The sequence below is a fragment of the Phycodurus eques genome, chromosome 13, assembly GCF_024500275.1.
Source record: "Phycodurus eques isolate BA_2022a chromosome 13, UOR_Pequ_1.1, whole genome shotgun sequence".
NCBI lineage: Eukaryota > Metazoa > Chordata > Actinopteri > Syngnathiformes > Syngnathidae > Phycodurus > Phycodurus eques.
In genome coordinates this window covers 5,547,553-5,569,183 of record NC_084537.1, presented here as the reverse complement: position 1 = coordinate 5,569,183, position 21,631 = coordinate 5,547,553, and the positions used below count along the sequence as shown (strand labels likewise).

The 21,631-nt window shown below is 41.2% G+C and overlaps 5 protein-coding genes across 5 annotated transcripts; 3 read left to right on the top strand and 2 right to left on the bottom strand.

Annotated features, from left to right (window-relative positions):
• Positions 1-47: 47 nt before the first annotated feature.
• Positions 48-1,791, bottom strand: nedd8l (NEDD8 ubiquitin like modifier, like). The gene is made up of 4 exons (XM_061693559.1): positions 1,671-1,791; positions 1,204-1,251; positions 1,054-1,136; positions 48-311 (listed from the first exon to the last, which is right to left on the bottom strand). The coding sequence occupies exons 1-4, from the start codon at positions 1,686-1,688 to the stop codon at positions 191-193; spliced, it is 270 nt and encodes an 89-aa protein (XP_061549543.1). The 5' UTR covers positions 1,689-1,791; the 3' UTR covers positions 48-190.
• Positions 1,792-2,580: 789 nt separating this feature from the next.
• Positions 2,581-4,191, top strand: zp3f.2 (zona pellucida glycoprotein 3f, tandem duplicate 2). The gene is made up of 9 exons (XM_061694359.1): positions 2,581-2,662; positions 2,734-2,918; positions 3,001-3,104; positions 3,166-3,257; positions 3,325-3,505; positions 3,589-3,691; positions 3,750-3,835; positions 3,941-4,032; positions 4,109-4,191. Exons 1-9 carry the CDS (start codon positions 2,581-2,583, stop codon positions 4,189-4,191), a joined length of 1,008 nt encoding a protein of 335 aa, XP_061550343.1.
• Positions 4,192-7,375: 3,184 nt separating this feature from the next.
• LOC133411702 (zona pellucida sperm-binding protein 3-like) lies at positions 7,376-9,243 on the top strand. Its single transcript, XM_061694353.1, has 9 exons — positions 7,376-7,439; positions 7,552-7,718; positions 7,799-7,899; positions 8,169-8,257; positions 8,333-8,510; positions 8,587-8,692; positions 8,781-8,866; positions 9,014-9,105; positions 9,170-9,243. Exons 1-9 carry the CDS (start codon positions 7,376-7,378, stop codon positions 9,241-9,243), a joined length of 957 nt encoding a protein of 318 aa, XP_061550337.1.
• A 1,834-nt stretch (positions 9,244-11,077) lies between these two features.
• LOC133411701 (RING finger protein 212B-like) lies at positions 11,078-15,223 on the top strand. The gene is made up of 8 exons (XM_061694352.1): positions 11,078-11,177; positions 11,280-11,332; positions 13,830-13,904; positions 14,052-14,158; positions 14,250-14,352; positions 14,431-14,459; positions 14,532-14,572; positions 15,189-15,223. Exons 1-8 carry the CDS (start codon positions 11,078-11,080, stop codon positions 15,221-15,223), a joined length of 543 nt encoding a protein of 180 aa, XP_061550336.1.
• Positions 15,224-16,580: 1,357 nt separating this feature from the next.
• homeza (homeobox and leucine zipper encoding a) lies at positions 16,581-20,818 on the bottom strand. Its single transcript, XM_061695115.1, has 3 exons — positions 20,418-20,818; positions 19,560-19,642; positions 16,581-19,191 (listed from the first exon to the last, which is right to left on the bottom strand). The coding sequence occupies exon 3, from the start codon at positions 19,162-19,164 to the stop codon at positions 17,194-17,196; it is 1,971 nt and encodes a 656-aa protein (XP_061551099.1). The 5' UTR covers positions 19,165-19,191; positions 19,560-19,642; positions 20,418-20,818; the 3' UTR covers positions 16,581-17,193.
• Positions 20,819-21,631: the final 813 nt, after the last annotated feature.

The window sequence follows — 21,631 nt, the reverse complement described above, 5'->3', positions numbered from 1 at the left end:
AGAACAAACTGAGAAAGCCAATGTGGGTTTCAAAACCATTCACAAAGGGAACACACCATCCTTTCTTTTTTTTTTTTTTTTAAATCTGGGAGGGGTAATTTTGTTTTCTTGCTTAGTTTTTATTGTAACATGGTCAAATGAAGTCAGGACAACTAAAGCGTTGGCACACAGCTGGCATGGCAAGCGCCATTCATGACACTAAGAGTTGTACATCGGGTGTGTGGTGTGCTTTCCCTCCCCTTAACGCCAACACCAGATGGAGCACTGAGCCTCCTTGGATTTTGTAGTCTGCCGCCGTCTTCTCATCGTTCCTGAACGACAAGAAACACGAGAATTTGCTTTTCATAAATACGGCTGAAGAAAAGGTTTCTCAGGCCATGACATAGTTACCTCCAGAGATATAAATTGACCCCCATTAATCGTGGGTGGACACGTTTCAGTGTGGAAATCCACAATGGGTGTCAAATTTTTGTAGTTATGGTTTCTTTCAGAGGGCCATATGTTTTTATTGCCTCTGCATATTAGTAGTATTGATGGATATCTTGTTTTAAAATCAGAATTCAATGATAATAGAATTCAATGACAACTATTGTTCATCCATCAATCCATTTTCCGTACCGCTTCTCAGTAGGGTCACGGGTGTGCTAGCACCAATCTCAGCTGACTGCGGGCGAGAGCCAGGACGGACAATTTAGTCATCAATTAACCCACCACGCGTGGTTATTTTTGCAATGTGAGAGGAAACCGGAGTACCCGGAGAAATCCCACGCAGGCACGGGCAGAACATGCAAATTCTACACAGGCGAGGCCGGATTTGAACCCGAACTGTGAGGCAAATGTGCTGATCAGTCATCCACAGTGTCTCCAACTATTGTTCAAGTTACTGTAGAAAGGGGTTTTAACAAAATGTTGGAATCATGGAAGTTCACGCACATGATTTGCGTTCGCGGGCCCCATAAAATGATGTTGCAGGGTGAGTTTGGCCGCCGGGCCTTGAGTTTGACACCTGTGATATAGAGACTCCATATAATCATGGACTGTGAAGGAGCTCACATCTGTTTTCCGCTGTAGATAAGTCTTTGTTGTTGAGGGGGTATCCCTTCCTTCTCTTCCACTCTTTCTTTGATACGCTCCACCTAGAACGCAATGAAAGATTTTAGGACATTAATCTGTAATAGTTTTCTTCATGAGGACCGGCATTACCTTGTCTGTGGGCTCAATGTCAATTTCTATTTCTTTTCCAGTCAGAGTCTGAAACAGAAGGAACACATAAGGCCTGCTATGTTCCTCATCATGTAGCACAAACTAATCCAGAATATTTGTGTTTAGGTGTGCTGAAAAATATTTGCTACTACTGTTGTTCCTAGCTTCTACAGTGTCGCTTTTTTGAACCCCAAGGCAGCAGAACAGCAGAGTTGCGGGGCCACAGAATTGGAAGTTTCTCACTTTTCACGTTTAATTCTACAAAGTAGGGCACGAACAATACTACATGACAAGAGAAATTTAAGATATTTATGGGAAGTGACTTCACCCGTTGTAATACGAAACAACACGACAAACGCATTGTTTATAATGCAGCCGCCACAGTGGAAGCTACAAAATGAAAATTTTGAAGGGATACCTCCAACGAGCAAACTTTCGTGTTTGACTTAAAATGACAACCTCCTTACCTTCACTTTGATCAGCATTTTGAACGAGGACTCGGACAAAACTTTAAATTATGTGAACATGTAATGAATAAAGCGATAGAGTCGTGTGGGTGGTACTTCTAAACCGCTCGCCGGGATGATTCAGGACTACTTCCTGTGTAACACGCTAAGCGTTCCGGAAGTGATGTTCACATCACATTCTCGTCCGATGATCCAACGTGACTTTATAAAATGTCACATTTTCCTCACCATTTAAACGCGTTTAAATTACTTAAGTAGGTAATAGTGAATGTTAAATGCACTATTAACTATCTAAACATAACCAATCATGTCAAATTTTGGAAGTTCGAAGATGCTCTTAAGTACTTAATAGGGTTCACCGTTAACAAAAATAAAGGAAAAAAAAGTTAAAATACTAGAACATTGCTACATACCACCCAATCAGTTCTTAAATCAATAAAAGCATTTAGTTATCAAGAGTCTTGTAATATTTGTTGAATTCATTTTGTCGTTTTTTTCCCCCTAAAATGTGTACAAATTTATTTGTGTATTTCTTACTTATTTTATCTTATATGAGCAAATTAAGCAATATGAATTAAATATTTGTTTGATTAATAGATTAGATTTTTAAAAATCCAACATTTTTGTAGTAAAATAAGCTATTTTACATATTTTAGATAGACATTTATTATTTAAAATAATTTTCCCTCATCCTCTCACTATCCATGACCTGGGCCCCCTTGTGTGGTTTAAAAATCAAATGTGGCCCTTGAGTACAAAACGTTCACCACTCCTGTACTTGGAAGTCATGCGCGTACACAGTAGGCGGTCTAAAAGCCTTTTCCTGCTCCCGCAGATGTTTGTCATTGGTGTGATTAGGCAGGAGGTTTGTATATAATACCGCTCGCAAGGTGTATTGGCTCGTTTAATCATGCTTCTCCGTCTCTGCTTCGGTGTGATACTCCTGGCTGTTTTTGCAACAGCTGATGAAAATGATGACGCTGAAGATGACGGTATTGCTCACAAACGCTTTGTTTGTCATTGCGGTGTACAGCTTTTCCCCATACGACACCTTTCTTTACAGCTATCAAAATAGACTGTTTGAAACAATCTGTGAACATCACATGGAGGATCACTCCTGAGCTGGCACCATATTCAAACCGTCTCTTCCTTGGAAACTGCATCCGCTCGAGTATGATTGGTTTACCGACTGGAGATTGGGAACTACGTTTTGACTACAAATTCAGAGACTGTAAATTTAAAAAGAAGGTCAGAGGGGCGGCAAGGGGGTGGGGGGTGGAAACTATCTGCATTATCAGAAGCTTCTTGATGACCTGTCCGTCTTTTCCAGTTAACGGCAAAACATCTTATCCATCAAAATGTATTGACCTACAAGCCAGGGGTGAAGTCAAGCCCGCCGGCTTATGAGTATTTCTTTGAATGTGTCCAGAAAAGGTACAGTATGTTTTTGTCCATTGTGTTCCTGATATCAGTTAAAACTCTCACTGTGTTTTAGGCCAGATGGGTGGATTCCTTCATTCTTGACCCCAGGTGCCAGTGTGTCTACAGGCCGGGGTGGCCTTGTCTTCCACATGGCACTCCTCAATGGTATATATCAAACTTCTTCGTGCTAACGACCCATGCATTTTCTGAATATCAATGTCCTCCTACACAGCACAAATGTCCGGCATAGCAAGATCCAACGTAATCCCGCTGGGCTCGTTCATGCCGATCTGGGCGGCTGTGGAGCAGAAAGCCCATCAACCGTTGCGTCTCTTCATGGAGGAATGTGTAGCAGCCCCCACTGCACAGCTGCGACCACAACAGCAGGTTTATCCCATCATTCTCAACAAAGGGTAGGTTTTGCATTTTAAATTTATTTTATTTTTTTTTTAACTGAAAAAAAAGATGGCTTTGTAATGCATTTCACTTTGTACAGGTGTCTTTCAGATAGTGTCAAAGGAAATTCAGTGTTCCTTCCTCGATACCATTCATCTGCACTTGTCCTCTCCCTTCAGTCGTTCATGTTTGGTGTCGGAAAGGTGAGCTGGTGAAAATGACTGCTGAGCTATTTTTTTATATTGACTGGTTTGACTTCAGGTGTACATTCACTGTAAACTTGTTGCGTGGGATCCTGAAGTCCTTGATGAAAGCAAGAAAGCCTGTCAATATTCAAAGCATGGCGAGTAAGTGTTGCACACGGCATCACTTAAAAAAAAAAAAAAAAAAAAAAAAAAAAAAAAAAATTATAATAAATGCGCCTATGAAAGTACTTCTGAATGTCTTCACAGATGGGAGTTACTAGATGACCCATCCCAGAACAACCTGTGTAGCTGCTGTGATCACACCTGCAGATCTCGGCACAAAAGAGGAGCTAAACGGGGTACGTTTGTAATACTCGTGACTAATTTGAGTTGAGCCTCCATATGACTGTATTTTTCTTTTACTCTCCTTTTTAGAATCCCAGGGGTTGAGTCAACTTTCAGTGCTGGGACCTTTGGTCATTGTGGATATGTCAGACAGAAGAAGTCTGATAGCCTAAAAAAAAAAAGACCTTTTTACTACTGATGCCAACCCTGTCATATGCATGACTGTAGATAATTGTGCAGAAAATAAAATGCTGTTGTGACCCAATGTGACTTTAATTTGATCCTGAAGCCTTGTTCATGGCAAACATTTTTTTAACAGAACTCAAAATCTGTAGCACCAAGACTGTCCTGCAAAAGGTAGCATAGTGCCACAGGGTATGCAGAATTATTCTTTTTGAACCTTTTTAAAATGGTGGTATTTCCCTGCCTCTCGCCCAGAGTCTGCTGGGTTTAGGCTCTGGCGTGCCTGCAACCCAAGTGAGGCTAAGCGGTTCTGAAAATGGAAAGATGACTTCAACTGTTTGGACATGCTTTAATCTTAGACCGTGAAACTATTTTGATCTCTAATTCATGGTGTCTACATGATTTTTCACTCTGGGGAAAAATTACAAAACAAAACTCATTGAGCAACACTACAAATTGTTCAGGAATCAACCATGGCATGGGGTGTAAGGTGGTTTGTTTTGTTTTTTTTATTCCCCAGGTTTCAAGATTCTTTCAAATAGTTTGCTTGTTAATATGCACAAAAGTGTACGCTAATTTTGAATGCATACTTTTGTTCAATTGACTTTAATGCGAAAGTAATAGCAACTGAGTGGCAGAACTGTGAAGTATGGCAGTGTATTGCATTCACTTGGATTAAAAAAAAAAAAAAAGTTTGAGTAATTTTTTTTGAGGGCTTTGTTTGTCTGACGTTTTTGTTTTTTTCCCCCCCCCCCCCCCTCAGTTTTTCGGACTGATTTTTCTCCACTTGTTTTTAAGAAACATTTCTGAGTTATCGGGACACGTCAAACTCATGCGAGAACCTGCGAGCTGCAAGTGACCCTTTGCGGACTCACTAACGGCGGATTACTGCTCGCACACTTTCAACCTGCCCATACACTTTTACCTTACCGGTTCAATTAAGGTGCCTGCGTAATGTCGACAAACTAATAATACCATCTATGTGACTCAAAGACAGGAGTATTTACCAGTGTCTTAAACCCATATCAAAATAAAACTTGATCAAACTGAATCAGCCGGTCATGGTGCTTACTACGGGTTCCGCAAAGAGTCACTTGCAGTTCGCAGGTTCTCGCGTGAGTTCGATGTGTCCCAATAACTCGGGGGGGGGGGGGGGAAAATTAGTCAGAAAAACAGGTGGAAAAAAATTAGTCTGAAAAATAGAAAAACAAAGCCCTCAAAAAAATTACTCAGAAAAACGATTCTTCTTTTTATCCAAGTGAATGCAATACGCTTCCGTAGTGAAGGACGTCTGTCTTGTGTGAACGTTTTCATTTAGTTCATTTGAATTAATATTTGATGTAATATCCGCTTTAAGTCTATGCATATAATGTATGACCATGTATTAACAAGAAACTGAGCATGGCGTGAGTGTGAAAAGTCGTGTGGCTCGGTATGTGCCCATAATTGACAGACGATTAGTCCAGGGTGTAGTCCACCTTTTGCCCAAAGTCAACTGAGAGAGACACTAAAACAGGATAAACGTAGCAGAAAATGTTGGAATCTCTAAAAAAAAATTGGAAAAATCTTGTCATCTGGGTTTTCATCCCACATTGCAAAAAGTAGGTAGGTTACGTGAAGGATAAATTGTCCGTAGGTGTCATTGTTAGTGAGTGTTTTTTTTTTTTTTTTTTTTTGTCTATATGGGCACTCTGATTGGCTGGCGACCAGTTCAGGGTGTGCCCCGTCGGACCCAATTGGACTGGACCATCGTATGAAGATAAAATGGAGTCAATACCAGCTGACTTTGAGGAAAAAGGTGGACTACACCATGGACTGGTCTCCAGTTAGTCGCAGGGCACTTACAGGTGCCTGTATAGAGACAGACAACCGTTTGCTCTATTCCCACGGTGGGAACTGAACCAATGCTGGTTATCGGTGATGTTTTATTATTATTATTAATTAAGTAATTTGATCAAATCTGAATTCCTTCATTTTCTATAACGCTTACCCTCACTAGGGTCGCGGGCATGTTGGAGCCTATCGCAGCTGACTCTGGGCGAGAGACGGGTTACACTTTGGACTGGTCACCATCCAATCGCAGGGCACATAGCAAAAAAAAAAAAAACAAAAAAAAAAAACAACAACCGTTAACACCTACGGGCAATTTAGAGTCTTCAGTTAACATGAAAAAAAAATTTCATTAGATACATTAATTAAAAAGAAAAGGAATTCAGAAATTATGGTGGAAAACAGCTAAAACAGCCTAAATTATAATATTTCTTCTATGAAATTGTGGAAATGTATTCCACACAGTCGATTGTCTTCATGTAGATTTTAGAGTTTTGCTTTTTGGGGTCACCAACCTTTTTGAAACTGAAAGCTACCTCTTGGATGCTGATGAATTCAAAGGTCTACCAGTTTCATAAACACATCAGAAATACCAAATTTGTTCAAATGACCTTTAATTATGTTATAATTAATAATCAAACAAACTATGTGAAGACCCTGATCATGTTAATCATAATTATCAATGATCATTTAACAAGGTAGGAAACAGATAAATAAAAATGTGCACCCGTTTAATTCTTAAAATCTGAAGGGTTTACATTTTCAAAGGATCACTTATACCACATGTTTAGGAAATCACAATATCCCATTACTGGTGAGCTATTTTTAGAACAGGCCTGCTGGCACAATGTTGGTGACCCCCCCCGGCATACGGCCTGCAGAATCGGTCGTGGTAGCTGATAAACCATATTTGCAGTGAGACTGTTTCTTTACCCAACAGATTTCAAATGCGCTAGCTGGCCCGCAATGATGTCAGACTCTTTCCGTGCCCTGATTGGTTGGTAAAAGCAAGCAAGTTCGACTAGTAAAACACACCTGCAGCTATCTGCACACATAATGCATCATAATAATAATAATCTGAATCTCAGGTGAGAATTACGTACTGTATTTCATTTCAATTGTTTACATTATTTTCATGTTATTCGATAAATGTATGACTTCATTTAACATGACAACATGGGAAATCCTGCAGTGCACTAACGCGGACCGTGGAAAGCGCTCACGATAATCAGGTGCACCTGTCCTGCTTGGCACACACCAGGTGAAACAGTTTGACTTCATTTTCACCTTCCAATCAGAGTGAATAAAAACAGCCTCGGTGTACCAACCACATGTTCAGTCGTGATGGCTTTCATTTGGCATAGTGCATTGCTCTTGAGCTTCGTTGCTTCCATTTCAGTGTATGCAGGTAATGTTGGGTTGGCAAAAAGGATCTCTATATTTGTAATTTGTGTCTATTTGTAACGTCGTGTTGTGGTGGTTTTAGTTTTCTCAATTATTGTATCTTTCTTGCTCACAAGATGTCAAGCTGGACTGTAGGTCTGAGTTTGTGTCGCTGGTGTGGACGGAAAGCCGACACCATGCTGATCCATCGCTTTTCCGTTTGGGGACCTGTGTTCCCACCAGCGTCTCTGCCCGGGAGGCAACTTTCAGTGTCGAGTATACGGACTGTAACTTCAGGACACTGGTGAGTACTGGGTACCTGTTCATGCCACTGCCTTGTCATTTTTGATGCCTTAACACTCCCAGTCTTAATCTATCTAACAGGTCACCGGCAACCAGGTAGTGCACACCAATGACCTGACTTATTTGTCTCCTGGTTCTCAAGTGCAAACCTTTGTTCATCCTGTTGCTTGCATATTTGACAGGTTGGTATATGTGTGTGTGTGTGCGTATGTGTGTGCGTATGTGTGTGTGTGCGTGTGTGTGCGCGTGTATGTGTGTGTGCGCGTGTATGTGTGTGTGCGCGTGTATGTGTGTGTGTATGTGTGTGTGTGCGTGTATATATATATATATATATATGTGTGTGTATATATATATGTGTGGTTCTGCTCTCAATTGTAACCCTAAAGTGCTCACTTTCACTATTTTACTGTTTTTGTTTTTTTAATTCATTATTGCACTAAACATTTTACAGGCCAAAAGGCTGGTCCCCACTCCGCTATGACCCAGTGTTCTCAACCTACGGCCAATCAGATCTAGTGTTCCATATGGCACTTATGAATGGTGGGTTAATGGCTAAATGACACAATTTTGTGCTTAAACCTCATTGCCTTAATTTTTATTTTTTATTTTCTGAAGAGGACTTCTCTGGCCCAGCTGAAGCCACCCGTTTTGCTCTCGGTTCATTCATCCCAATCATGGCTCGTGTGGCTGAAAATACCCATCAGCCATTGCTCCTGCTGATGGAAGAGTGCATCGCCACCACGACACCAGATCGACAGCCTGACCATTTTTACAACATTATTGGCAATAAAGGGTACTGTCATAAAGCTGGTCTAATAGGTCAAACTAGCACAATACGATATTGAACTTGATTATTTCTTATTTAATAGATGTCTTTTGGACAGTAAGGTGTCTCGTTCCAAATTTGAACCAAGGCAGGTGCCGTCAGAAATCAGACTATCACTTCAGGCATTTAGATTCGCTGTGGAAGAAGAGGTAACTTTTTTTTTTTTTTTTTTTTTTTTAAATTTCTCCCCCCCCCCCAATTTGTTGACTTTGGTCCTGTGCATGCTCTTCTCAACAGGTGTTTATCCACTGTAGACTTGTAGCTTGGGATCCATCTGGTATTGACAACACTAAGAAGGCGTGCAACTTTGTCAAAGGCCATGGGTAATGTGCCAACTTTTCAGCGCAGACTGATTTTTGCTTTTAGAGAAACTTTTTGACGTGTTCCTTTTCCAAGGGAATATAAATGTTTGAAAGCAGTGATTGCTACACATTGCTCAATTTTAACAAATCTTAAATGCCTCTTTTTAGTTGGGAGCTGCTGGACAACCCCACTCATAGCAAGTTGTGTGACTGTTGTGAAACTAGTTGCAAATCCAGGTGGTCAAGGAGTGTAACTTCAGGTATTTATTTAGTTTTTGGGTGCTGGATACATTTTACTGGTCTGAAAGTACTTTGTGCTTGCAGGGAAACATGGAATCATCCAGAATGCAGTCCTTGGACCCCTGACTATCACTGAAGTAAGCAGCATCTTCCTATGATGTGTAGACTTTCCCTGCATAACTTTATTCTTTCCAACAGGAATTGACCAGATGATTCAATGGGAGGGCTTTTCCACAAGTTGCTTCGTTGTCAACCCATTTTTCTTGCCTGCGCTATGTATATCCAATTAAAACTTTAAAAAAAAAAAAAAACTGGAATGTCTGTGTGTTATGATTCATGCATCACAGTATGGTTGTTGGGTGTGACTAAAAGTGCAGTTCAACTTGGCTCTTGTCAGGTTTCGCATGCTACGTCGTTCAAGGATTGCAAATAAGACTCGTCGGCGTGCAAAAGGGTACGCTCGCAAGTTACAATTTTGGGGAAGGCCAAGCTTTTCAAACATTCACCAAGTAAAAAGTTTAGGTTGCATACCCTGATTTTCTAAAATTTATAAATGTACCCTATAGTGATTTTTATATTTCTCTACTGTGTGTGGGTGGGGCGTTATCTACACCATGACCCCAACACACTAAACCCACATAGTCTATTCTCCTCCAAACCAGATGTCTCATAATGCAGAGACCAACTGCATTGCAGTTGCCAACTCGGGGACGTCATACAAAGACTCAACATAAACGTTTGTCGAGTCTGTCAACAGCGCAAACTTAATGTTGCTTCCCGAACTGGCAATCGTTCAGTTTTGTCACAATCACTGAGTCATTGGCTCAGCCTAACGTGGTGTTGGCTACACACAAGGGATCATAAATACTGGACGGGGTTTACGTGATTGTCTGCCCTTGCTGCTTCCTGAGCAGATTGAGGCGGGGGGGGACTCATCCCACATGACGGCATAATCGGTCAAGATAATCTTTCGGTGACGTCCAACAATCGGGCCTTTATTTTGATCAGAAAACTGGAACATTTTCAGCACATTGATTAGTGGGTGGCATGTCTGCCTCGCAGTCCTGAGTGTTTGGGTTTGAAATCCATAGGCATAACTTTTAGTGGCGTACGCAGTCTCTTGCCCAAGTGAGCTCGGATAGGCTTCAATTCACCCGTGAAGTTATATCCTCAATATGAGGATGGAAAGGGGGAAAAAAGGCTTAAATTAGGCCAGGTTATCAAGAAGCACAGGACAAAATGGCCGAGAAGGCAACTATTGCATATTTATAATGGAAGTTTTATTTCTCTTTCATACTTTCCAGGGTCAGAATTCATGAATATTGGCTCCCCGTATGGATGCACAGTATGTCTGACTTCACAAAATTATGATAATATACTGGGTTTTTTGTTTTGTTTTTTTGTGCAGCACATTGTTTTATTTTTTGTTAAGCAGTGTGTTGGAAAGACGCGCAAACTCGTTGACAGGTAAATATGATTTTTATTTTTTTTTTTTCCACTGCTATGTGGCGTATTTGTATTCATCCCGGAGTTCAGTCATAACTTCGTCAACAGCCTCACGAGCTACTGCTAGCCGGCTAACAGCTGCTAGCTCAACTCTTGTCAATGTTTGTCTGCCATTTCTCACATTTGCAGCAGGTAAGATGACTAAAATGTTATTATTATTATTATTTTTATGTAACCGCATGTTAAGCAGTTTCTGTCTGTAGCTACACGTGAATAAGTGTAAGATTTGAAAACTTAAAGTAGCAACAATTCTTTAAGCTAACACGTGAAGGCTTTGAGATATTAGCAATTAGGAATACGTTGTGTTATAGGAAGATCATTTTGTATATACTCAAAGATAATTAGTCATGACATACTTAAATAGAAGTACATAAATGTATTGGAAATGTAAGGTTCAAGTTATTAGGACTTCGCTGAGTCTGACTCGTTTTACTTGTAGCCTTTTTTTTTTTTGCAGGTAAACTAGATAACATTAGAGGTGCACAAATGGATTGGTTCCACTGTAACCAGTGCTTCTCAAGCTCAGGATCAAAGTTTGCAGTGTCCAGCTGTGGACACATCTGCTGCGAGGCCTGCATTAAAGCTGGCAAGTCTTATCTGTTTTGATAACATTCTGATGCCTCGTAATAATGATTGATTGACAACATCATTTGAGTCCCATCTCTTGTGATTGTGCATGTTCCCTTAGAGCGATGTGTCATATGCGGAACCAGCTGTAATTATCGGCCCATCACAGATCAGGTTGGTGATCGTTACCTTCGGTTGTGTTGTGGCGAGTCGATCACATCCAGACAGTTAAGCTCTTAGAAAAGAATGTAATGCTCCATTTAAGGCATTATGCACAATTTAGTTTACGTATTTACAATAAGAAAAATTGGTCCATATATTTACTTATGAAGAGAGAAGGGTGGTACCATTAATAGGAGTACGCAGCAGATACAAAATAGAACTTTGTTATTGGTGAATTTATTTTCACGAGTCACTATGGCATCATTGGAAGCACTGACCCCCACAAACCTGAATGGCACCACCTTTTCTGTTTTGAACCAGGAATTAGCCTGCTAACTAGCAAACAGACTGACAAACACACACAAATACTTTTGTTAATAGTTCAACCTTGATGAAACTACAAATTTAATGTCGCTTAAAACTTGCAGTTAATGAAAATTCTTGACCGAAACCAAACACCGAAAATGAGGAGCCCGAGGCTGAAGGCCGAAACACAGAACAAAATAACTATGCCAATTATTAGTAAAACTGCATTTATATAACTGCAGAGCTGGCAACCTATAGAAATTGAGAACAATTTCGGAATTTCCATATTTTTAAAATGATGTCAAGAACATTACCGTGGGACAGGATGGCTGGACTCGATGACTGGTGAGCACGTCTGCCTCACAGTTCTGAGGACCTGGGTTCAAATCCGGCCTCGCCTGTGTGGTGTTTGCATGTTGTGACTATGTGGGTTTTCTCCGGATACTCCGGTTTCCTCCCACGTCCAGTTTTAATTTTCAGGTTCCGGTCCCTGTAACCACTCTTCCAAGTGGTTACTCTCTGCTACAATGCTGGTTTGAAAGCCCACAATCGTTTACATTTTTGCAGCTATTAACGTTGAGTTCACTGATGATGTTTTTATCTCCGAGTTTGAAATGTCCTATTGTATGACCTGTTTTTAAAAGCACCTAATGTGTTTCACTTTGCTTCTCCCGACGCAGCCGTAAATCGTTTGTGCAGCAAACTGCACAGTTACAGATTACCTGTGTTCTTTCAGGTTTATTTTTTATTTTTTTACAATTAGTGTTAACTGGCCACAGTATTTGCTTTCGTCATAGCAACATCCTGTTTCGGCCGTTTCGTGTCTGTCACAAAGGTCTTTCGGTCTATAAAAGTGATTCATTTGTTATTATTTTAAATTTTCAGACGTTGAATGTAAATATTGTGGGGCCAACTACCACAACTAGTATTATACTGTAATATGTTATGTCAAAATTTACAAGTAACTTTCTCAACATATTACAGCAGTTTTTAATCTTTTTTTTGGGCAGAACAGTGTGAATGGGTATTGGTTTGACAACAATGTCATCTGTAGATGTCACTTTTCAAATACGGAGACAAAACTACGTTGTAGTGTAACGTACACTTAGGGATCATGCGTTAGTTAACCTCAAGTCGAGATTCAGCCCGTCATATTACTTTTTGTTGCATATGAAAGCAAAGTGTGTCTACTTTGTAATTCTTGCTAAATGGATTTTTGTGTTTCATTTTGGCATGAAATCTGTACCAAAATTGCAATTTTTCATCACTTTTAAGAACAATAGTATGCATATTTGGTTGCCACTATTTCCCATGAACTTTCACGCCAATTGTTTTGGTTAAATAAGTAAATTAATGACTTTCACGGTCTGACAGGCCCGCTGAAGGAAACTAATTATACTGAACCAAAATATAAATGCAACACTCCTACTTTTGCTACTATTTTTTATGAGCTGAACTCAAAGATCTTTCTCTACGTACACAAAAGGCCTTTGTTCATGAGTACTTTTTATTTGCTGAGATAATCCATCCACCTCACAGGTGTGGCAGATCAAGATGCGGATGATTATTGCACAGGTGTGCCTTACGATGCCCGCAAAAAAAAATAAAAAATCACTCTAAAATGTGCATTTGTATTGTATTGCGGTAGCCTAGGGGTCCGAAAACCAGTCAGTATGTGGTGTGACCACTATTTTCCTCACACAGTGCAACACATCAATTATGCATAGTTCATCAGTTGTGCCATTCATCCACGATCATCCCGTCATGTTGGAGCATGATTGCGCGCTGCCTGATGTTGCAAGGATCTGCACACAATAACCTGGAAGCTGAAAACATCACAGTTCTCGCATGGCCAGCATACACACCGGACATGCCACCCATTGAGCATGTTTGGGATGCTCTGGATCGGCGTATACGGCAGTGTGTTGTAGTTCCTGGCAATATCCAGTAGAGCAACATTCCACAAGCCACAAGGACGTGTTGCACTGCGTTAGGTAAATGGTGATCAGACCAGATAGTCACTGGTTTTCGGACCCCACCCTCTCCCCTAATAGTGTACAACTGCACATTTTAAAGTGGCCTTTTTTTGTGGGTTGCCTAAGACACACCTGTGCAGTGAATATGTTGCAAATAGTGGTCAAACCACATACAGACTGTTTTTTGTTTTATACTCGCAAAAAAAAAAAAAGGCTTTCTGTTTTAGATGAAACCACAGGAAAAGGTGTTTTTCATGGATCCTGTGAAGCTCATCCAGTCACGGCTCGAACACATTTCACAGGTATGTTCCCGCCAAGCCCTTTCGTTTATGTTCTTTTTAAAAGCTCTGTCATTCTCTGTGGCATTTAACCTGGTTGATGACCCAATAAAGCCCCGAATTTATATCTGAAAGTGAACATCGTCTAAAGGTGGGTGGGTACTCCCTCAGATTGCCGATTTTCAACGGACACAAATGGAGAGAGCAACAGCGTACTTCAAGCACAAGTCAGTTGAACTGGAAAAACATCTGAAAGAAGTCACTCAACAGAGTTACAGGTGACTTAAGGATGTATTCAATGTTCCCATAAATGTGGCAAAATATTTCCTGGGATGGTCACCTTTTTTTTTTTTTTTTTTTGTCATTAAGGCAAATAGCTGAATTGAACAGAGAGAATGCTGATCTAAAAAGTCAAAATATGGAGCTAAAAAGAGAGATGGCAGAGCTAAAAAAGCCTCTTTCGCAGAGGAGGGTATGTATTCTTGTAGTTTAAAAAAAAAAAAAAAAAACTCTTTGGAATAGTTGTTTGATAGAAGTCTGCTCCCCATAGGGTTCTCCAGGACAATTTAAGACAAATGGGTATAAACCAATTTACTTCACACAATTCATGACTTCTGTTGCGGCTGTAACACATTTTTGTCTCATATACAGTGTTCAAAGGATCTCTCTCCCTGTGGCTGTCACTTCTCCAGGTAATCCCAGTCATCCAATTATTTCTTCCTATAAAGTTATTTTGTTTCTATCATTTGTTTGTAACTTGGCAGGATTAAGGAAAAACTTCCATACCAATTTCCCATGAAACTCTGTAGAGGGGTGTTTTTAAGATAAACAGTATTACATTATAGTGTTGATCCAAATACAGTTGTAGAGTGATCCTCCAAATTTTCCTTCTGTTATAATTGCAAGAGATGGGTATTTTTGGCCTTAGTGGAAGTTTGTTCTGTAACTGGAATGCCAATCTTTTTAAGATACAGTGGACCTCCGCTATTTGCGGGGTACAGGGACCGGTCTGGATCGCAAATACCGAAAGTCAGCAAATAATTGAAGCCCGTTGTAATTGCATTGGAGGAGAAAAAAAAAATGTAAACACCTAAAATTCTTGAATACGTGGGGTTAAACCACAAAAACATAAATCCCCCCCCCCCACCCCCTCAAAATAAATAAATTAAATAAATAAAAATTTTCAATTGGGGGAAAAAAAGAGCAGTTTGTTGACAATCCAGTTGCCGAACCGCAAGTATTCGGGGGTCCATTGTATTGTTGATCAATTTAATCTATATTCAAGTTCAACTTGTTTTCTATCTCCAGTTACCCCTCATTTAAGAACTATGAGGTATGTTTGACACATTAGCCTTAATTATAGTTTGGTATAAAGCCCCAAACATAACAAAAAGCTTTACATCATCTTGGGATCCATAGTGTTTTTGTGGTTTTCAGTCACCCAGATTCGGCAGATTCCCCAATGTGGACCAGAAACAGAGGTCTTGCATCCCGTACAGTTAAGTACCAGGATTATTCTATTGCATATAATCAATTTATATGAACAAAATGCTCTACTGTACACTAATCTGTCCTCATGGAGTTGGGGCCTATGCAAAATTCTGAATTTAATCAACTTTATTCTAACTATGTGGCTAGATTTGAGGAAAATGTATATGGTATGTTTTGCTCAGACTCCTGGATCGACCACTTCTTTTTCTAGCCACAGCCCTCTACTCGGACATGGACACAGTAAGTGTTGTAGTGTTTTCTGTCCCGAGTTTGTACATACTAGGTTTGATGTTCTCAGAATATTAAATGACTTGACTGTCCTGCTTTCAAAGGGACTCCAACCTCCATCAGCCCATCTATGAGGTAAGGAATGCTCACCTTAATAGTCATTGTTTTATCCCATTTGCACATTCTGCTTTTCAATTTGTCATCCACAGAACCCCAAACATTTACCAGTTTCAGCTGATGACTGGCTTATCAATACATTCGCCGAGGCGTTAATCAAACCCGCTCTATTTGTAAAGACATCAAAATGTTTTTATGGGGAAAAAAAGCTGTAATTATTTTTTGTACGCATTTCAGTTGTTGCATTGTGTTGTTTTCCGTTAAGTAATTTAACAGTCATAAGATCTCACTGATCTGGTTTCTTCATGGTGGTGCTTGTTATTCCTGGGTTAGACACAATATAGCCACACAACAAAGTGTGAGGGGCATTACCGGGAATTTCACAATGGCTTACAGAATTCACTATCAAAATCATATGAATTTAGATGAAGCAGTGTTCTTACACGTACTAAACACATCTTTGCATTTGTTCCTGTGACAATTTTGCAAATGAGTTTTTTTTTTGGGGGGGGGGGCATTAAACAAATGAAAACAAGTGTTTCAGACATTTCTACAAAACTTAACGAAGTGAGATGACTTGAAAATTAAAAGCACTATTGTGCCGTTCACAAAATTAAGATATTTTCTGAACATATGTTGTGATAACCAGCTAAATGTAATTGATCTTTGTATTGTTAAGATACATATACACTGCTTAGACACACTCTTCAGTTAACTGTTTGGATGATGAAAATGGAGGAATCAGTGAATGCAATTTTATGGTGTTTTCTTAGTACAGTGAAAATGATACTGTTATTTCAACAGATGAGCCAAATGATGCAAGGATTGTGTTTTGGGTACATACTGCAGAAGTGAATGGCAATGTTTGTAACTTTTTTTTTTTTAATCTAAACCTGTATAAGTTAAACAACAGCAGGTTAAAGGAGGACAGTGTTTAGTACATGAAATAATTGGACTTATTAAACATAACGGCAGCAGGCTCCAAATCCAAAGTGCAAGATGTCAAATTAAAGGGGAAAATGTCCAGTGTGCATTCCTTATAAGGAATAATGGGTTATTAAGGAATGATTACACAAAATGATGTCAGTGGCAAAGTCAACAGTAATCTTGTCTCGTCCACCGTACTCGGGTACCAAAAAAACCACCATTTTAAATTACTGCTACAATTAGCTATTCTGCATTTTATATCTAAACAAATAAAGACAAAAATATAGCAAACCAGTGTACATGTTTCTTTCCTATTTACAGTAACACAGGCAGCAAAATTCTTCAGTTTCAAATATATTAGGATAAGCAGAAAATGAAGTAAATATACATGCCTCAAACCTCGATTTGGGCTTGTACTTGGAAGACTAAATGTGACAATCATGCTTCAGATAAAGCAAAATGTATATACCAAATGACAACTAAGATTGCTGGTAGAAACGTTATTAGGAGTACTCAGTCAACATGAACCTTTCAGTATGGTTCTATTGCTTTAATCTGTAACAACAGGTTCTCGGTCAGTCTCCCCAATGATCTGAGCTGAAAACCAATCTCGCACTTGTTGGTAACTCATTTTTGATTTCTTGCATAATATGTCAAGGTCTTTTTCGTTGAGCGAGCCCGTTGAGAGGAAGTAGTTTACTAATGGCTGGACATTTGGGGAACCCATACAGGTTCCATTCACTTGAGATTTACGTTTGCGGCTACCTCCAACCCGCGGAGACGTTCCTGAGCCGATAGGTAAACCGGCATTACTCTGCTGGGCGGCAAGCTCTGCCAAGAATTTGTCACGGACCCCCTTAACCCATCGCAGTTGGCCGTTTTTAACAGCATAACGTGTGTCCCCAAACCACTGGATAACATCAGCTCTAGGTAAACCTGTAATCTTAACAAGTTCTGTATAATCTTCGCTCTTGGGCCACTGGCAGCGTAAGAAGTGCTGCTTTAATAAAGCCAACTGCTCCTTGGTCTTCCTTGGTCTGCCAGCAGATGTTCGGGATGTGGATGCTGTGGAGAGGTGTAGATTATTGCCCCTGGCTGAGTGGACTGACTTCTTTGATGTGCTGATGCTGTTTGGGGGCTGTTTGTATGGTGATGCTGTAAGTGGTGGAGTTCCAGAGGGGGAGGAGCAGGGAGAGGATTTGAACGTGTCGGGTGGTTCCTGTGGAGGAGCGTGTTGGTCAAGCTTGCAGGGCTTAACCAGCTGTAAAGGTTCTTCTTCACTCTGTTCCCCGTCTTTCAGACTGTCTCCATCACCAGACAGATCTTCCATTATTGCTTCATATCCCTCTCCCTCCAGGTCCCGTTCCCCGAATGCCTCAAGGCTGTGAGACAAGAAGGTCTGAAAAAAATGTGAATTTCGTATCGCATTGCTTCGGGCTCCCTCCTGGCCCTTCCCCACGGGATTAAAAAGATGACTCTTTTGAGTCGTAAGTGAAAGAGGTTCACTTTGTTGTTCGGGTTTGCCTCCTACGGCTGGGAGGTTAGAAAAGCCCTGGGCTGCTGCCAGGCTTCCTCGTCCGACTCTAAGCTGGTAACGGCTGTCGCTGAACCATTTGCGGATGTCATTGCGGCTCAAACCAGTCTCTTCCTGCAAGCGCCTTAGCTCCACCTCTGCAGGCCAGTTTTCTCTCAAGAAGCTCTTGCGAAGTGCAGCAAGCTGAGCTTTAGACTTTTTATAGCGTCCATGACGGTTTTGTTGTGGAGAGGACCCCGAAAGGTCTAAGGACACCTCAGCAGCGGCGTCGGCGGCAGCAGCAGCCGCAGTAGCGCTTATCGCTATGTCACTCGGTGGCCGGTAAAAGTAAGAATCCTGAGGCGGCGGTAATGTGGAACTGAAACACGGGGAGGTGGATTTGGTTGGTTTATAAGAATCTGGTGATTCACATTTTGGTTTCTTTTTCTGCTGAGTCTCACTGGGGACAATGGGCTCTGTTTCAGAATCTTTATCCTCAATTACTTTGGCTTCCTCACTTGTTTCAGTGGAGTCATCAAAAGAATATGGCACTGACAGTTTCCGTCGTGTCTCCTCTATCTCCTCTGATGACCAACTGATACCATATTTAATTCTCTGTACCATAAACCAAACCTTAACTTTGTCCAAGGGCAAAGAACACACCCGTGCTAGGGTGTTGACCTCAAGTGACGACGGGTATGGAAACAAGTTAAAGGCTTGGACCAGCTCTGGAATGGAGTCAAGTTCGCGGGTTTGATCAGAATGTGTCCACACCAATTTGAGTTCTTCTGACACAAGGGGCAAGCACACAACAGAGTTGTGGTTGGTGGTGAAGCTGGACGCAGAGCCCGGACTGTTTTCCGATGACCTGGCAGAAAGATGCAAATCTTTAGCAGCGCGTTTATCTTCTTGCTTTACTTTACAAACAGTCTTTGTCGTTTTGCCATCCAAGAACTTCTTGGCCGCATGTAGTCCCACTGTGCCATTTTGTTCATCGTAGGTCGCCATCTGGGCTCTGTACGTAGGGTCTTTTACCTGGAAGGAAACAGGGGTTGTTTTAGATATTCACTGTCTTGACAAAATAAATGTCAGACCACTACATTTTATATGCTTTAATGTTAATCTTTAAATTACGTTTTAAGAACTTTTTTTTTGTCCTCATTGTCGAAGTCGGTTATCGGACAGCTGTTTCCCCTCCCCCTCTACTTTGAACTCCTTATTCTGAACTCCTACTGAAACGAGTCGTATACCCGGTCCAGACTGGGTTCCCCTCCCCCAAAGTGTGGTGGGTGACTTTTGTTTTGTGTGAACAGGGGGGTCGGGTAGGGGGGCACTAGTCGCAAAGGGTGGGAGCGTGGAGAACGGACATCCATGAGAAAACCCTTCACGGTTTACGTTCTCACCCTTTTCTTGTTGAGCTTTGTTCCACTTCCAAGACAAGTAGAGCCACTTCACAAAGGCAAACTGAGCAGCAGAAGCCTGTGAACTTGTAAATGGGAGAAGAAAAAAATGTCACTATTGAGTCACGATTATTATTTTTTTTTTACAAGTCAAAAAGTAGTAAACAAACAAAACAAAAACAACAACTGAGTTTGAGAAACTGTTAAATGTTAAGCAACAGGTATGTATAAAACTAGCCAACTTTACAATGTAACCTTTATGTAAAACTACTTGGAACTAATCAGCGGATTAATTACAATTACCAAATTCATTTATTTATTTTTTTCTCCATTTGATCATATGAATGAGTGAGTAAGCACAGCCCGGGCGCTGAGCTCCATAATTAAAAAAGAAAAAAAAAAACGAAAACGACTGAATTTTCCTTAAGAGGGAACATTTTAAATAGGAAACAGAGGAAATCGTGCGCATCTTGTTTTGAGACTGCGCCACGGCCGAAGATTTAGGTCGCTTGAGCTACGCAAGAAATGTGTAACCAAACCACGAGCCGACTCTTAACACCGCGACGTTCGTCATTCGTGACCTCTTGGAACAAATAGGGGTGGTAATTTAGTAGCCGCCCCGCGTTGTTGTTGTCTTTTTGTTGTTGTTGTTGTTGTTTGACTCCAACACAAACATGGCAATTGAAACAATATTTATTGAAATAGGAGGGGCTATACGCCGAAAAAGTTGCTCGTTGTGCCACTAACAATGGTAGTCGTGTTGTGTGTGCCCCTTTATGGCGTACGAAGTGAAACGCTTGACTGAACTGGCGCACTTCGCCGCCCAGACACACTTCGGTTTCACGTCCAAAATAAACTTACCGGCCAAAAGGATCCGTCGTCCCGGGGCTCCGTGTGAGCGAAAAGACAAAGACGAAGCAAAAGCCCAGTTTCCGTTTGGTGAGAGGCGGCTCTAAATGGCCGAAGTTTGGAAGAAGACTGGACACAATGCCCGTCCGTCTGGCGGCTTGACCCTGGTCTTATTTAACCGAGCACCGCGTCGGATTACCGGCCGAGGAACGCAAGTTTGTCGGACTTGCTCTCGCCCGCCGTTTCGCCGTCTTTTAGTTCCAAGTGAGCGGTGTTCCGTCGCGATCGCCGCTTTTGTTCTGTTGAGAAGTGTTCCCAGTGTCCGGCAGGATCGAGACGAGGCGAGGCGGAGCTGCGGACCAGGAAGCCCAACAAGGCCCAACTGACTGTCACGGCCTCGGCGCGGTGGGTGTGCCAGTCTGCCGGGGAAGGCTTCACATTGGTGGGAGGAAGCGTCTGTACAACAAATCCCGACCAGTGGCCTCGACACTTTTTTTTTTTTTTTTTTTTTTTAACGTCAACCACGTTGCGCGCCCCCATCAGATCTGGGCCACATACTATTTACGATTCAGAGATTTTATTTGCGTAGACAATCATTTATACCCCCACCGACCACTAGTGCCTGAAACGCTGCACTGCACCGTGTTTCCCCCTTTTTACTGACAATGGTGTGTTTGGAAGTATTCATCAGTATATAATGATGGTGCAATGCAATACATTCAAGTGAAATTGGACTGTTGGAGAGAAATACAGTGTGCTGCAAATAATGTGAAGGGGAGTAGTTCCCTGAAAAATAAAAACAGATGCACGCGGGTTTTCTCCAGGTACTCCGGCTTCCCCTCCTAATCCAGAAACATGCATGTGAAAACCAAATTGTCCTTAGGTGTGCATGTAAGTGCAAATGGTTGTTTGTCTCCACGTGCCCCGCGATGTGCACTGCACTGGCTTCTCACTCCAAGTCAGCTAGCTGTATGAGCTCCAGCACACCCAGACACCCAGCAAGCATAAGTGCTATAGAATAATCTATGCAATATACAGGCCCAGCCCAGTCGATTACATCAAGTGAAACTGGAGTCATAAATTAAATGACTATTATAGAGAAAAAGTCATCTGCACGGAGGCCATCAGATCATGAAATGGTAAATGGACTTATATAGCACTTCATCTCCACCATCGCAGTGCCCAAAGCGCTTTACAAAGCCTTACAGTCGCCCACACATTCACAC